Source organism: Aquarana catesbeiana, linkage group LG04 (assembly GCF_042186555.1).
Source record: "Aquarana catesbeiana isolate 2022-GZ linkage group LG04, ASM4218655v1, whole genome shotgun sequence".
Classification (NCBI taxonomy): domain Eukaryota; kingdom Metazoa; phylum Chordata; class Amphibia; order Anura; family Ranidae; genus Aquarana; species Aquarana catesbeiana.
The window spans coordinates 41161091-41178181 of NC_133327.1; the positions used below are offsets into that span (position 1 = coordinate 41161091).

A 17091-nucleotide genomic window follows, 5' to 3' on the forward strand; every position below is an offset into this window, starting at 1 on the left:
TTCGTGGGACCTGTTGCTGTGGGCATATTCCAACCATGCCTCGTTTAGCATTTTTTTAAAACTGTGGTTTTGATTCAAATGTGTCAGGAATCGCCAATGTCTATAGTCTGGACGGGTCCTAAGATTATCAAGGGTGACCGAAATAGGGGAGTGGTCCAAAATGACCATGTCATGGATAGATGATTCTCTGACATTATGTAAAAGGGAGTGGGTGCAGAGGAAGTAGTCAAGTCTGGCAAAAGAGTTATGAACTGGGAAAAGAATGTTAATTCCTTATCCAGGGGGTGGTGCAACCTCCATGTATCTATCAATTGAAGGGCATTCACCATGTAGTAGAAATGGGTGTGATGGTCACGTGTAGTTGGTCTTGGACGAGAGTGGGGATTAGGTCTGTCTTGAGTATTGTTAATGGCTGAGTTAAAATCCCCCCCTATAAGGTGGGGAATGTAGCTGGGACAATAAGTCGGTGAAATAGGACTGGTCTGGAGAGTTTGGGGCATAAACATTAGTTATCCTTACTTGGCTTGTCGGAAATTTGAGGTGGATTGACACTAACCTGCCGTCCTTGTCTTTGCTAATGGATAGTAAGTCGTATGCTAAGTCCTTGTGCAAAAGTATAATCGTACCTGCCTTGCGGCCCTTAGAAGCCGAACCTATCACCTTTCCTACGCATAGCTTCCGCATGCGAAAGAAGTCGCTTTCTGCCAGCTGTGTCTCCTGGAGCAAAGCGATGTTCAGTCTTTTTAGGTGTCTAAGGATCTTCATTCTTTTTGTTGGGGAACGTAGCCCCTTAACATTCCAAGATGTTATATGTACGGGATGCATGGATCCAGTAGGAGGGATAAACTGTATGAGGTTGTATGTGTAATTTACCTGAGATGAAAAATCGAGGGTCGAATTTGGGCAAATTCATTTGGGTTTCTGTGTTTGCGACTGTAGGAACCATCCCTTCGTAAGAGAGTAGGGCATGTAAGGGAGGAAGAAAGAAAATAGATAGAATAGGTTAACAATGAAAAATAACACTTTTTGAGACTTCACTTTTTTCCGCAAGGAGTGATAGTTTATGAGGTGGACATCCACCGTTCCTTGGCCTGTGTATTGCCATATGGGGAATAACCAGCAATGAAATTGCATAGAACTTCACCTGTGGGAAAGAGCATGTTAGGGTCTGATAACAAAAACAGTAACTAATAACAAATCATATATAGGAGAAACAGTATATTTATCCGTTCATCCACCAGAGAAAGCCCACTGTCAAGTGGCATGTAAAGGCATTAGGTTAGACTTTTCTTTTTTTTTTGTTTTTTCTTTTTTTTCTTTTTTTTATGACTTAGAGGCTGTATGCTCCCGGAAGGTGTGAACTCCTAAAAGATATGTACCCTCACACCACTGGGTGCGAGACGCCTGTCAGGGAATGCGTTCAGCGATGAGTCAAGGCTGGTCAAGTAGTGAGACAGGCTTTAGCCGTTTAGGGGAGTCCTTCCTTGGGCTTCTTTGCTCTCTCGGCCCATGTTTCGATTTGTCTGCATAGGTTTCAGATGCAGTTTGAGTGGGTGAGAATGATCGTAAAAATGCGTGCACCTTTTCTGGAGACTGGAAGGTGAGTTGTTCCCCGTCCGGGGCTTGTAAGCGCAGAATTGCGGGGTATGCCAAAGTGAAGCGGATGCTCCTTTTTTATAGCTCTAAGACAGATGGGTTGGAATTCTTTGTGTTTGCGGGACACCTCCGCCGAATAGTCCGCGAAAATTAGAAGCTTGTGCCCCTCTATCACCACAGATCGTGCCTTTTGGAAGCTTTGCAAGATGTCCATGCAATCGGCGTAGTTGAGATATTTTGCTATGATAGGTCTCGGGTGCTTGCGATCGTTTGCCAGGGCCCCGATCAGGTGGGCCCTTTCCACTGTGCATCTGCGGTTTATACCAAGGGCTTCTGGGAGGGCGGAGGTACAAAGGTCTAGTAGGGAACCATGTTTGTGAGACTCAGGGAGGCCGATTATCCTGAGATTGTTCCTCCTGGAATGATTCTCAAGGTCCTCCATTCGATCGTGCAGATGCTGCTGATCTTGAATGAATTTTTCGATGGCTGCACTCATGTTATATTGATCATCTTCCACTGAGGATATACGCTGCTCAGCTTTTGTCAGCATCTGTGATTGTTCTCCCGTCTCTTTCCGCAGCTGCATTATTCCCTCTGACACAGCTCTTTCTACTGCGGCTGTGATGGTGGGGGAGAGCAGAGCTGCCACTGCCTGAGCGATTTTGTCATGTGAGCTGTGTGTCTCCTGGCTCCCCATCCCACTGGTTTCCATGTCCTCATGGGGAGTCTTACCATCACTGAGGCTGCCAGGGATGTGAGGCAGCTGAGCGCTCTGAGTGGGGGAAGAAAATCGTGCTGCGGCGGCCATCTTTGATATCTCTGGGGCTCCTGAGGGAGAAGGTGAAGCGTCCCTCGATCTGGACCTGGAGCGCGATCGTGGCTAAGTGAGGTACCGCTCCATCCACGGTAACATGGGGATGGTGGATGTGTGTGTTCCGGCCGGGCAGGAGCAGCGCCAGGGTTTTTTAAGCCGATTTTTACTATGGGCTGAGCGGAGCCACTGGTCCTCCTGTCCCCTACATACGGCTCCAGAACCAGAAGTAGCCCAACTTTTTTGAAGCCAATTAGAGCCTCAGGCTCTAATCATGTGCTTTAAAAAAAAAAAAAAAACTCATAGAAATCCATGCGTTCTGCATGAAGATTAGGGGTCAGCGCATGGAGATTAGGGGGGAAAGCGCCCCTTATGGACCAGCTGCTGCTGGTCAACTGACCATTCTGGATAACTTCTCTACTGCCAGTTCCAGCAATGTCTCTGTCCTGCTGACATATATATTTCCTAGTGGTGCAGTAGTTCCATAGTACAGCATTTATTACTGGCCTTAATAGAACATTTGTTGAGAAGAGAAATAGCTTAGAGAACATTCATTTGGCCCCATTCACACAAAATATACAAGCAGTTTTACAGGATGAATAGCCCTGTGAATTTTTTAATAATTAAAAAAATTTTTTTTTAATAAATAAACCCTTAACTGTTAACTGGTGATCTTATAATATGACTTTCTTTTTCAGATGTGTTTTTAATCTTGAACCACCTTTTTATTCACATATTATACATATGAAGCTGAAATCTGAACACACATATTTTATATATATATATATATACACACAACTTGCAGCTCTGTAGTCATTAAAGAGGAACTCCAGCTGGCCTCCCCATTTTTTTGGGGCCCACTTATCTGAAAGTAGTATCTGTACATTTCAGATACTCGCCTATCCGGTGGTTCCAGCGTTGAGACCCTTATGCCCATCCCATGCTGCCATGTTCTCTCTGACGTCATCGAGAGGCCCGCCGGCTCTTCCTGGTTCAGCAGGCGGGCTTCTCAATGATGCGCCGATAGGCCCAGCCCCTCCTACTTTCCTTGAATGAAAGGCTTTGCCTCCTGAGATATGTGACGTACATATACAGCCGGCAGTGTGCTCGTCATTCGCCTAAGGTGAGTGACATGCATGGGGAGGCGGTGCAGACTTCAAAAAAAAAAAGCCCTATTCCTGCAGAGAAAGAAAGGAAGGGTGGACAGGCGTGATCGTCCTTGGGAGGCTGAATGTCCACTTTAAGCAATCATTAAATGTATTGTTTTAAAATGAAAGCAGTGTAACCACTTGAAATTGACTTTATATCGGACTCTTGCAGTCTACTGTAAAGTCTGTACAGCAAGCAGAAAGGAATGGGGGAGGGTGGGAGCAGCACAAGGAGTCAGTAAGGTGTGCTGGAGTGCAATGAGCCATTTTGCAGATTGACAAAGAGATGGGCTCATTAGTCTGCTGCTGCACACTGACACTGTCCAGTTACATGGTGAGGCGTGGAGGGGACTTGCAAGTCAACTGCAACTGAAAAAGATCAGGTCTATTTCTCTGTTAGACAGGGCTGTGCTGTGTATATCTCAGGACTGAAATACCAATCCTGTAGACAGTAACTCTAGTCCTTTAGCGAGTACTTTAGTGAACAGCTCCCATATATGTAATTCATCTGTATGTTTAGCTGTTTACTCGGTTTTAAGTGCTATCTACTGTTTCCTCCTTTTTTTTTTTTTGGTCACGCACAACTATCTTTAGCAACAAGCAATGGTTGACCAGAGTCTATTCTATAATTATGCAATATTTGCTCCAGGGTGTGTCTCGCCTTTGTGCTACCTTTATCTTCACTATAACACACAGACAATAAACATTTCTGCTGACTAGACTATTCTGTTTGCCGGCTGTATGCTCTGCAAGTAGTACTATAATAAACTGTGCTATACAATCTATGTCATCTCTTTTTTTTTTTTTTTCTTTGTTGTCTTTACATATTGCTGTATTCAAGACATGGGTATTTGATTTTGCTATAGGATATTGTTTTTGTTATGTGGTTTTGATGACAGAAAATTGCTAATTTCACAGAACATATAAGCTATATAGCCAAAAGATTTTGGACTTTTGACTATCACACTTAATTTATGATCAGATGTATCTTTCGCACTTTCACCCTGGTGTCAACAGTTTGGAGAAGGCCGTTTTCTGTTCCAGCATGACTGTGCCCCTGTACATAAAAGCCAGCTCCATAAAAGACAATGGGGCCAATTTCTGAAAGCCGTGCACCATCAGTAGAGGTGCACGGCGAGGCGCAACGCACATTTTCATATTTACGAAATGGTGCGCTGGTACAGAGAGTAAATCCCCCATTTACTATAGAGATCTCGGCGCATGGGAGAATGCAATCTGTGCACCACCATGGACATGGCGCACAGCATCTTCAATTCAATATTAACAGAAGATGGAGGTGCCAATATTATGGGGTGATGTGAGGAAGTTTAGTAACAACTACCCAGGTAACAAATATGCCCAAAATAGAATGAGAAAGTAACTTTTTCAGAGAAAGCCTGCTGTGCCTGCAAGTACGTTTAGAACTGCATGAGATCAATGTAAGCACTGCGCATGCGCAAGAGGCTCTTGCGCTTGTTTAAATGCGTTTGTTCACTGCGCGGCCAAAATCTTAGTAAATGTCAAGCAACGCAGATGCAATTGTGTGGGTTGAACGGGCACACCTCTAAACCTGACTTTTTTTCTTTACGTTGGTTCACCTTTATGTATTTTTTTAAGGATATTTGCACACAGGTCATGTTAGCGTGTTACGTTACCAACATGTGACATGGGGCACCTTGTTAAAATTATGTAAAATGACTCTCGCTCCTCTAACTCCTCCTAAAAGGGCATTTAACTTTCCCCCTCTAATGCATATGATTTCCTTGGGCTAACTTTTGCTTTTAAAGGGGAACTCCACACTCCATTCTCCAATGCTCTTGCCTCCCCCCTCTGACCCCTTGGATTTCCATGGGCTAACTTTTGCTTTTAAAGGGGAACTCCACAATCCACTGCATTCACAAAAGGCTATGAGCTGCCTTCACCAATCCAATCCATATCCTTTTTCAGAGCATACAGAGGGCCAGCTAGGAAAAGGGCGAAAAGAGCGATTGCCCAACCCCCTCCTGAACCATACAAGGCCACATGCACTTAACATAGCTGGCTGCCTTTGGGGCATGTTGGGCTCAGCCAAATAATGTAAAGCCCCCAGTCTGCAGCCCCCCACAACCCCAGCTTAGGGTTGTGTGGAAGAGGCCCTTGTCCCCCTGAATATGGAAACAGGGTGGTTGACTTTTGGGGTGCCCGAGCCCCTCCTGCCCCCAAGCATCCACCCCCTTTCATGGGCTGGCTTGCAGTGTGTTTGGCTAGGGGTTTGTTAGTGTGTGGGAGGGGCAATCTTTTTTTAGTTTGGGGTAGGATTTTTCACGTGGAGGTTCTCGTTTTAAGCCTTAACATACCCAAATGGCCTTGTATGTATTGGGGGGGCTATTTTTTGTTTTGGGTTAAAATCTTGCAGCTGCAATGTAGATCTGTAAGTTTTCTCTAAAGCCGTACATCTTTGAAGCAGCATTTTGGATACATGCTACAGATGCACCACTTTACGGGCAGAGTAACCCCCCCCCCCCCAAGTTTTAAAGGCACTTCTCCTTGTTTCGTTTTTGGGATTGTCCAACTTGGTGACATTGATATATGACTCTTAGGGTGGGACCAGGGTCCCCCATACCCATTTTAAGGCCAATAACTAGAAAATAAGCCAGCCAAGTGGGGACTAGCAAAATTAACAAGTCAGTTCCCATAGACTGCAATGGTATTTGTTGTATAACTTTTGCCCATGTTCGGCTCTTTGTTTGCCCCCCTGGACCGGGGGGTTTTTGTCCCATCTGTAATTTTGTAGCATGGTGGGAGTGTGTGTGCCTGCGTGCATGTGTGTGTGTATTTTTCCCTGAAATATTTTTGATGTTGTCAGTGTGTGTCGTTTGTAGGTTGTTTCACTTTGATTTAATTGTCTGTGCTGCGTTATTTTTCAAAATCTTCCTCAACATGTTGTGACTAATTTCATGTTTAAATCCTTAATAGATGTCCGTTTGTGGGCACAGTCCTTTTAACTCCTGTTAATTTCCTCTGCAAAATGGTCAGACCTCAAAACCATATTCTGTTAGTGTCTCAAGTTAACATACATGTGTTTTTTGCTTTCCTTGCTCTTTTCCAAGTCCTGTTTGTTGACCAATAAAATTTGTAGCAAATTTTTATGTTTTATGTGTTTTGTTAAGCTGCAGCTGGGAAATCTGTTGCATGAAAATTAACTAGGCTGATTGGCATGGCAAAGCCAAAAAAGGCGTGATTTGTTTAAAAGATACTTTCCTGGTGCCTTCATGGTAGCATATGCATGGATTGTGCATATGCTACCATGGATAGGCACCAGGAAAGGTTAATTACAGAGAGGTAAGTATTCAATTTTACATTTTGGCACAGTGGTTTTCAGCCTCAGTCCTCAAGTACCCCCAACAGGACATTTTTTGTGAATTTATCTTAGCTAAAATAGCTGTCCAAAATACCAAGCCATTGACTGTAATTTAACGTACCTGTGCAAGATGAAGGTAAACCTACAAACATGGCCTGTTGGGGGTACTTGAGGACAGGGTTGAGAACAACTGGTTTAAAGCACTGAGCTAAAATCTAGCTCAAGACAATCCTATTCTAATTGTGGGCATTTGAGGGGAACCAAGTGATTGTTAGAACCCCTGCTCGTCTTTTTTAGGTTGGGCTTTGTGTCCCTTTTCTAAAAATTGGCTTCACTTCCTGTCACATAGCCAAACAGGAAGTGAGGGTAAAACCCTACCAATGTTTTTCCTTGAGGACACACAGGTCTATCTAACTAGTGTCCCAATTGGGCAAATTGCACTCTAGCACTTTGTTGTGTACACCCTAAATTATTAGGTATTTTGGGGTTTATTAAAGGCAAATCCACTCTGCAGTACAAGTGTACTCGCTGTAAATCTGAGTTAAAGCACTGGTGATTTTATCATCCAATCATGTAGAAGCAAAGATTTTTTTTTTTATTTTCCTTGCATGCCCCCCTCGGATCTCCAGCAGCTTCATTTCCAAGTGCACTTGTAGTGCAAAGTGGATTTGCCTTTAGTAAATAAACCCCAAAGTCCAAGAGACCTAATAATTTGGGGTGTACACAGCAAAATTTACCTAATGGGGAAGCTATTGAGATTGACCTGTGTCCCCAAGGAAAGACATTGGTAGGGTTTTACCCTCACTTCCTGTTTGGCTATGTGACAGGAAGTGAATAAATTTGAAAGAGAAAGTGGCAAAATTTGGGAGGTGTCTTGACTCTATCAGGGGTGCAGACATCCCCAAAAACTGACAAGACTTCTAATCCCTCTGCACTCTATCCCCAAGCAAAAATAAGAAAGGGTTTCATTTAGTTTAACTTTGCAAAGGCACATTCCTAAGTTTAACTGTGATGCATGTCAATGGCCCATTTAGACCTTGATTAATAGAGAACACCAGTTGCCTTTCACTATAAACATTTGTTAGTCCAGTCCTGGAAATCTGCATCTGCTTTACTATTAATTTCCATAAAAATTGGGTTCCTGCAGCTAGATGTGCCACTGATGTGTATGTGAAATGCCTAACTGCTGTGTGCGCGGAGGTATGTACCCATGGCACATATCTGGTCCTCAGAAGCGGTGGCCAGCACACAGGAATGACATCACACACCTCCAGGAAGTTGCTTGTACTGCTGCTAATTTCTTCCCACCACCATACCCTGCTCACTGTTCTCTGAGGAAGAGATGATCCTTATTTGCAAATTAAGAATTTTTTTTTTTTTAAATGGGGTGGTGTTTGTGTGGGTCCCTAACACACAATCAGACATATTAGGGCCAATTTACCTACCAGCCCATTTTTGGAGTGTGGGAGGAAACCAGAGTATCTGGAGGAAGCCCACACAGGCACAGGAAGAATATGCAAACTCCAGGCAGATTGTGTCGTGGGCGGGATTTGAACCAGCGACTCTTTTAGTTGCTAGGTAAAAGTGCTAACCACTACACCACTGTCCTCCCAAATATATGTCCATAGATGTAGGTTCTTGTGTCCACCAGCAGAGAGAAGTTGGGTAGATGCCACGCTCCCAATTCTGGAGGCATGATAATGGTCTAGCACAGGGGTCTTCAAGCTACGGCCCTCCAGTTGTTCAGGAACTACAATTCTCATCATGCCTAGTTATGTTTGTGAATGTCAGAGTTTTACAATGCCTCATGGGATGTGTACTTCTGCAACAGCTGGAGAGCCATAGTTTGAAGATTCCTGATCACTCTCGCATGTCTTGATAAAAGGTGGGTTCTCATGTGCCTTGTATAATGCCCAAGAAATATCAATAGGAAAATACAAGTGGGTCATGGCACATCTACACTCCAAATGTGGCACTTAAGATGGTCATGCACTATGCAATCTGATTGGCCAATCTCTGTACAACTCGATATTTTGGCAAAATAGGTAAGAGGAAGATGCACTTGAACAATTAATTAAGATTATAGGAAATCAAACAGGCTCTTGCACTAAATGTATTTTTTTTAAGATCTAACTATTTGCAGTGTATGGTCACCTTTAAAGATCAAGATCTGAAAATATTAATTTATTGGGTTTAGAAACACTTCTCTGTTCTTTGTAATGTATTGAAAGATTTTGGTAAAAATAGAAAAAACAAATTTTAAAGATATATTAGAAGTGATAGGAATGAGATTAGCATCAAAAGGGTTAATTAACCACTTCAGCCCCGGAAGAATTTCCCTTCCTGACCAGAGCACTTTTTGTGATTCGGCACTGCCTCTCTTTAACTGACAATTGCGCGGTCATGCGACGTTGTACCCAAACAAAATTGAGGTCCTTTTTTCCCCACAAATAGAGCTTTCTTTTGGTGGTATTTGATCACCTCTGCGTTTTTTATTTTTTGCGCTATAAACAAAAAAAGAGCGACAATTTTGAAAAAAACGCAATATTTTTTACTTTTTGCTATAATAAATATCCCCCAAAAATATATAAAAAACAAATTTTTTCCTTAGTTTAGGCCAATATGTATTCTTCTACATATTTTTGGTAAAAAAATTGCAATAAGCGTATATTGATTGGTTTTCGCAAAACAGGGGATAGTTTTATGCCATTTTTATTGTTATTTTTTTTTTATTAGTAATGGCGGCGATCTGCGATTTTTATCATGACTGTGACATCATGGCGGACACATCAGACACTTTTGATACTATTTTGGGATCATTGTCATTTATACAGAGATCAGTGCTTTAAAAATGCACAGATTACTGTGTAAATGACACTGGCAGGGAAGGGGTTAACCACCAGGGGGCGATGAAGGGGTTAAGTATGTCCTAGGGAGTGATTCTAATTGTGGGGGGCTACCTAGGACATGACAGAGATCACCGCTCCCGATCACAGGGAGCAGTGGATCTCTGTCATGACACAAGGCAGAACGGGGAAATGTCTTGTTTACATAGGCATCTCCCTGTTCTACTCCTCCAAATCGCAATCGCGGGCCGCCAGAGAACATTGAGTTCCCAGGACCCATGGGCACGCTCCAGTGGCAGGCCCCCAAAAGGCGGCAAATTTAAAGGGACTTACCTGTACGCCCATTTGCCTGCCTGTGCCATTGTGCCGACGTACATCTGTGTGCGGCGGTCGGCAAGCGGTTAACTGAGAACACCTACTAATTGCCTGACAAGACACATCCAATGAGATGAAATTAACTAATTGTATTGGGGGTGTGCGATTATCAATGACAAAACCGCAGTTACCCTAGCACCAGTTGCAACTTACATGTTTATTACCGTTTTGCGCCTCAAAGTGCGCTGGTTCACACGTTGACTTTTTCAGCGCACCAATTAAGGTATGAACTGGCGCAACACATTCTTCTTAGTAAATCAGGCCCATGGTGGTATGCACTTTGGTGTGAAAGAACTCAAGTAGCTTTCACAGAGCCCTGACCTCCACCATAATGAAAATCTTTTCAATGAATTGGAGCACCAATTGTGAGCAAAGTCTATTCCTCCAACATCAGTACCTAACCTCACTGTTTTGGCTGATAGAAAACGAATTCCAACAGACATACTACAAAAATCTTAGAAAGACTTCTCTGAAAAGTAGAGGCTGTTATAGCCGCAAAGAAAGGGGGTGGTACAAATCCATATAAATGCTCCTGGCCTAGGAATGTGCTCAGGATGGGGAAGGGGTTAGGTGTTTTTGCTCAGTTCCTGAGCTTTTGGTCCTAGCTGGCCCACCTGTGCTATAAAAAGGAGATAAGCTGAAGCCCAAGGTGGCCATCAGCTGCTGGAGTGGGAATGGGAGTGCGGTATTTGTGAATTCTTTTGATGCTAAAGGAACTGCGGAGGACATGCAAGCCATGGACAATGCCATAGTGGACACTCACCTTGCCGAGGTATGCCAGGACCACTACGTTATCCTACTTAGGATTAGGGACTGGACACTGTTCATATTGAACTGTATGCTGCATCATGTTCAGTAAGGTTATATAAACCGTTATAAGCACAGCCTAAAGTTATTCAAAGGGGTGCATGTTCATTCTGGCATATTCCAAAAGAACCTGGGTCTACAATGCACTATGGGGTATGTAGTAACAGCCCCATGATTCAGCTCCAAGGGGCGGAGAAAAATGTGTTGGGGCATGGCCTGGCTGGAGTCTGGGCTGAGGCTGCCATTCATCTCCCTTTATGTACATGGGTCTGCTTCTTGATGTGCAGCTTATGGATCTTTTCCTTTGACATTGCTGCAGCTTGAAGCTAGGACGAGCTCCCTGTCCCTGCCTGCACTCACAGTAGTCTAGTTGGACTTTACCACTCTACCTGAGCGCCACCTAAATTTTGTCTTTTTTGTATGAAGTAACAGCACTGCAAAAAGTTAATTTGGCAAGATAAGAGGAGTGTAGTTGCTATGGGTTACCAAGTGGAGAAAGAAGCTACAAGCAACCAGTCATTAGGTGTGGTACCTGGTAATGTGACAGGTCCTCGGTAGTGAGGGGGTCGATGTCTGGTTCCCTTCCTAGCGGTTGGTGTCCAATAGCAACTGGATCTGAACACGCATTAAGGAGATCTATGGCCTGGTCACGAGGTACGGCAAAGGAAGAGGCCCACACTAGGTTCTCGGTGGGACCCCCAATCTGTTACTGAGAGTGAGGTACATTGGACTGGTGAAGTGTGCAGGCTCAGCACATCCCTCCTAATGCAAAAGTAGAAGTTACAATGTGTAGTGACATGGGACAAGTCACTTTTCAGAGGAACTCTGCACTTTATTACTGCACATAGTAAAGGCTCATCCTGAAATTAAGGAACTGCCTTAATATTAGATTCTTCACATGACTGCAGTCTTGGCCTGGTCCTGGGCATTGATGAGTGTGCTCCACTAGAGAGGTACCCCTACATGCATGGGTGTAGATGACCCCACCCACAAATGTGATATCCAGCAAGGTCATAAACTGTAGGTGTGATGCCCACAAACATTTTTCCATGTAATGTAAGTTGGTTTCATCTAAAAACGTATTTAGGTACATTCCTAACTAATGAAGAATATGGTGACAAAACCACTACATCACCTTCACTTTCTAAAACAAACTTGGTCAACCTTCTTACAAATCAGGAAACTCCCATCACCTTTGTCAACAAGAAAACTCACTTCACCTCAGCCAGAAAGGAAACTCAACTAATGTTACGCAACATAATCATTAGCTAAAACTCCTCTGACCTCTTCTCTACATTCGTGTATGATGTAATTAAAAAGGCTTGGTACTAAGCCAAAGACATTACATGCATGTCTAAGACTGTCTTTCCCTGAGCAATATATGCCTTGAAAATAAATTCATATCACAGCAGCAAGCAGGAACCCTGTGTTAATCCCCACCTAATCTTAGAACAAAAGAGATAATCAAAGAATAATACCCTTGAATGATTCCTTTATATTGATGTTTGCTCTCATCTGAAGGTATTAATACCACCAAATAGACACTTTAAAGTGAACCTGTAATTTGCCCACATGTTCCTATTAGCTCCAACACAACTCCATGTAGTAAAATCTATGTATTTATGTAATTTATGTATGTAAATGTATTAAAACAGCAATTAATTCCTCTGTCCCTTTCTCTGCATTGAACAGTGAATGAACAGAAGGCTCTGTACAGAGTCTCCTGTTCATACACAAACTGAAGCGTAGTAAACACAGTTTATTATGCTTCAGTTATGAATGAGCACAGTGAGTGATCGGTACCAATCACTCACTGTGTTCATTCACATGTCATATTTACCAGCCCCTTCCTTCGCTCTCCATCCTGAAGATCCCCTGCCCTGTGTTCCTGCAGCAGCCAGCGGGAGAGGAGTGGAGGGAAACCGTTAGCACTGTGGAAAGGGGGAGGAGTGGAGCACACAAGGGGTCCAGGCAGCAGGGGGATCGAATCCTAGACAGGGAGGGTGATTGGATGTGGGCAGGAGAAGTGGTGATCAGTGTGGCAGGTGCAGTAATGGGGTCATGTGACTTCACAACCACTTTAAGATACAGGTAGGGATGGTCCCGATGTTCGAATTGAACGTAAGTTCGACTCGAACATCGGGTTTTCGTTTGTTCGCAGACGAACCAAACTTATGTGGCGTTCGTGGCAAATTTGAGCGCTGCAGAGCGCCTGATAATGCACTGTGAGACTGCAGTGCTTTGATGGCTACTGATTGGCCAAAGCATGCACCTCACCTGCATGCTTTGGCTAATCACAGCACTATAGCTAGCCTTTGGTCAATCATGGCTCAGGGGGCTAAGTCCATGCCCCACACTATATAAGGCTGCTTACACGGCGGCTGTATGTAGTGTGATAACGTGGAGATTAAGAGAACTTGAGCTAGATTAGGTAGCTTATATATATATATGTGTGTGTGTGTGTGTGTGTGTGTATATATATATACACATACAGTGCAGTCAGTGTAGAATATTTATACAGTACAGGCAGTGTATTAATATATATATAGTGCAGTGTAGTATATGTATGTGTGTGTGTATATATGTGTGTGTGTGTGTGTGTGTGTGTGTGTGTGTGTATATATATATATATATATATATATATATATATATCTCACAGTGCAGTCAGTGTAGAATATATATACAGTGCAGTGCAGAATATATAATACAGTGTACTGAAGTGGTTAAGGGGAGCCCTATGACAGAATTAAGAAAAAAAAACAGCATGGGGTCCTCCCCAAAATCCATTTCAGGCCCTTTGGGTCTGGTATAGATTTTAAGGGAAACTCCACACCAATTGTTTTTGGCGTGGGGACCCCTCAAAATCCATAACAGAACCTTATCCGAGCAGGCAGCCTGGCAGGCCAGGAAAGGGGAGGGACGAGCGAGCACCCCTCTTCCTGAACCATACCAGTTGTTAAAGAGTGCTTCCGGATTCCGATAAGCCCCCCGCCCGCAGACCCTGACAACCAATGTCCAGGGTTGTCAGGAAGAGGCTCTTGTCCCCATCAACCCCAAAGCACTCTCCCCATGTTGAGGGCATGTGGCCTGGTATGGTTCAGGAGGGGGGGTGCTCGCTCACCCCCCCCCATCCTGTCCTCCAGGCTGCAGGCATTATTAAAATCACTGCTCCTGAAAAAACTGTCATTTTATACATACTGTATATTTTATATGTAACAAGGCTTTCTTTTGGTGATATTGTCTTTTCCACGGACAAAAATATCTATACCAATAATAATAATAACAATAATTATAATTATTATTGTTATTATTATTGTTATTATTATTGTTATTATTATTATGATATTTTAAAACAAAACAGTGTTAGTTGCTATAACATAGTGTTACTGTAGATAAAGGTATAAATGTTATTCTATATTTCTCCCATTTAATTCAACAATTGAATATGATTCTCCTACAAAGCATTGCAAAGCTATTTACAAATGAAACAAAGATTTTTTTTTTTGTTGTTTTTTTTTCATTTTGCACTTTTTTATTGTGACACTGAATTAACTAATAAACAGAATAAATAAAAACAGAAAGTTTAATAATATTTAAAGTGAAAGGGAGAATAATTAGTTAAATTGGATTGGTTAGGGTAATTAGAGGTTTAATAAAGTCATTGTATTAACCACTTGCCTACTGGGAACTTTTACCCCGTTACTGCCCAGACCAATTTTCAGCTTTCAGCGCTGTCACATTTTGAATGACAACTTGTGCGGTCATGCAACACTATACCCATATGAAAGTTTTATCAGTTTTTTCACACAAATAGAGCTTTCTTTTGGTGGTATTTATTTTTTGCTAAATAAACGAATAAAGACCAAAATCTTGGGAAAAAATCTTTCATAGTTAGTTATAACATTTAGCCCTTATGGGCACTGATAGGTGGTACTGATGGGCACTGATAGGAGGCACTGATAGGTGGCACTGATGCGGAGGTACTGGTGGGCACTGATTGGCAGCACTGGCGGGCACTGATTGGCAGCACTGGTGGGAACTGATTGGCAGCACTGGCGGGCACTGATTGGCAGCACTGGTGGGCACAGATTGGTAGCACTGGTGGGCACTGTTGGGACTGCACTGATAATCAGGACACTGTAATCACAGAGCATGCCGCCCATGCCCCGCAGCAGGCACGATCATGGGAGGCCGTCATATGATGGCCTCCCAGAACTGGACAACCATGCTGTAGCCATCATTCGGGTATAGCGCAGTCGGCAAGTGTTTAAAAAAAGTTATATATATATTTTTTTTTATTTTAACTTGTCAAGTTGCTTCAACTGCTATCATACGCAGATAGAAGCTCATTTGTTTGATTTGTTGGCATACAAGTGCCAATGTGCATGCCCACCCTGGATCTCATTTGTCTCTGGCTATGGTTCCGTGCATGCACATTGGCATTAGCAGAACGAGGATTGGCAGCTGCTGCACGGAGACGGGTGCTTGCTGTGTGAGTTCTCTGACACTCGTATATCTCTAACTCATGTCTATTTCCACAGGAACTTCCAACTACTATTTTGACAGTGGGGAGTTACTGACAAGTGCAAAGGGTTAGTGGCAGAGAGGCCAAAGGACAAGATCCCCCAGAGATAGCTTGTGAAATTTGATAAAGAGTCTTTTGAGCATGTGTAGTATGTCAAGTGTCTACAACTGGTTAAAAGAACACAAAGGAAACAAACTTGAATAAAGCAGACAATTGAGATATATGCTTTTGCAGATCCAGTACATTTTCTCATTAACTTTTTTTTATTAGATACAAAGTTTCTAAACTGAGCTTATGTTATAATACTTTGGTTAAATAAACAAATTATCTGCGAGGTATTGCACAAAGTTGGTAAGGCTTTGGCCCATGGTTTCCTGCCTCTGCTGGTTCAAGGTCTATCTCAGCCCCTGGGGAAGCCTGGAAGGTGAAGTTCTGCAGTAGTGATGTAAAGAAGAGGAAAAGTTCCATTTTGGCCAAGGTTTCACCAACACAACTTCTTTTGCCTAGAGAAAGACACAACATGTGTATTTTAGAGTGCAATCAATTTTAACTGCATTGGTCAGAGCTTGCTTTTGTAAATGTTGTTCACCATGTTCCCAAGCAGGCATACATGAAAATTAAGATCAACTAAAAGCAACTTAAAACACAGAAGATCAATTACTATTTAAAAAAAATATATATATACATACTCTGTACATAATAGTAAATGTATTACAACACGCATTCACATTGACTCCATGGTTAGACAGCAACAGGTTGTAGCCATGATTTGGTGACATTTATTTTCCCTCATTCTAACACTGACTATACGCATAGTGGTGTATTTATAAAAAAAAAAATCATAGCAATTCACCCTGTCTAAGTACATGCACATTTGTCCTGTGCAAAGGGAGCAAAGAAATGATGTTATTATATTAGGTATGTTATCAAGCTATTTCCTGTGCTGAAGGAATATTTTTCACTGATTTAATAGAAAAAGAAAAAAAAAGGCAAATTTTCCTATGATACTTAAGCCTCGTACACGATCTTCCGCAGACAAAACCTCAGACTTTTGTCCGAAGGGCGTTGGCCAGGAACTTGTCTTGCATACAAACGGCAAGGAATTGTCGGCCAACAAACATGAACGTAGTGACATACTACGTGGTTTTTCAGCTTTTTAGCGCCACTCTTTGGGCTTCTTCTGCTAATTTCGTGTTAGTAGAAGTTTGGTGAGTGTTGATTCACGCTTTTCATTTTGCGTTTTTCATTTTGCGCTTTTCAGTTTGCGCTTTTCAATTTGTTTCTGAATGGCCGTTCATCAACCAGCCATGTTGCGGAATCAGAGGAGATAATGTGTTATTTATTATTGGCCTTGGAGTTATTGCTTTGACCCAAGTCCAGTCCAGGAACAGAAGGAGGATTTCTTGTACCAAAAATTGGTTGCTTTATTAATCGTGACCAATTATGTCATATGCCTTTGCTGCGGGAGCTCCAGGAGAATAATCCAGATGATTTTCGGAATTATCTCCGGATGACGGACCCCTGCTTTCACCAACTCTTGGCATTGTTGACCCTCTATATCAAGAAGCAGGACACATGCATGAGGCTTTTATTTTATTTTTGGTTGAATAATGATTTGATTTGGTATATTTTCTATATTTTTG

General features: G+C 42.6%; 1 protein-coding gene and 1 long non-coding RNA gene across 2 annotated transcripts in view; one reads left to right on the forward strand and one right to left on the reverse strand.

Annotated features, from left to right (window-relative positions):
- LOC141139198 (uncharacterized) overlaps positions 1 to 17091 on the forward strand; it is a 1175459-nt gene that overhangs the window by 226786 nt on the left and 931582 nt on the right. The gene's annotated exons all lie outside the window — the stretch shown is intronic.
- Positions 14433 to 17091, reverse strand: part of LOC141139180 (cytochrome P450 2B11-like) — a 49353-nt gene continuing 46694 nt past the window's right edge. The window contains exon 10 of the mRNA XM_073625086.1: positions 14433 to 15951. Within this exon, the coding sequence (XP_073481187.1) occupies positions 15773 to 15951 (179 nt within the window). The 3' untranslated portion in view covers positions 14433 to 15772. The remainder of the gene's footprint in view (positions 15952 to 17091) is intronic.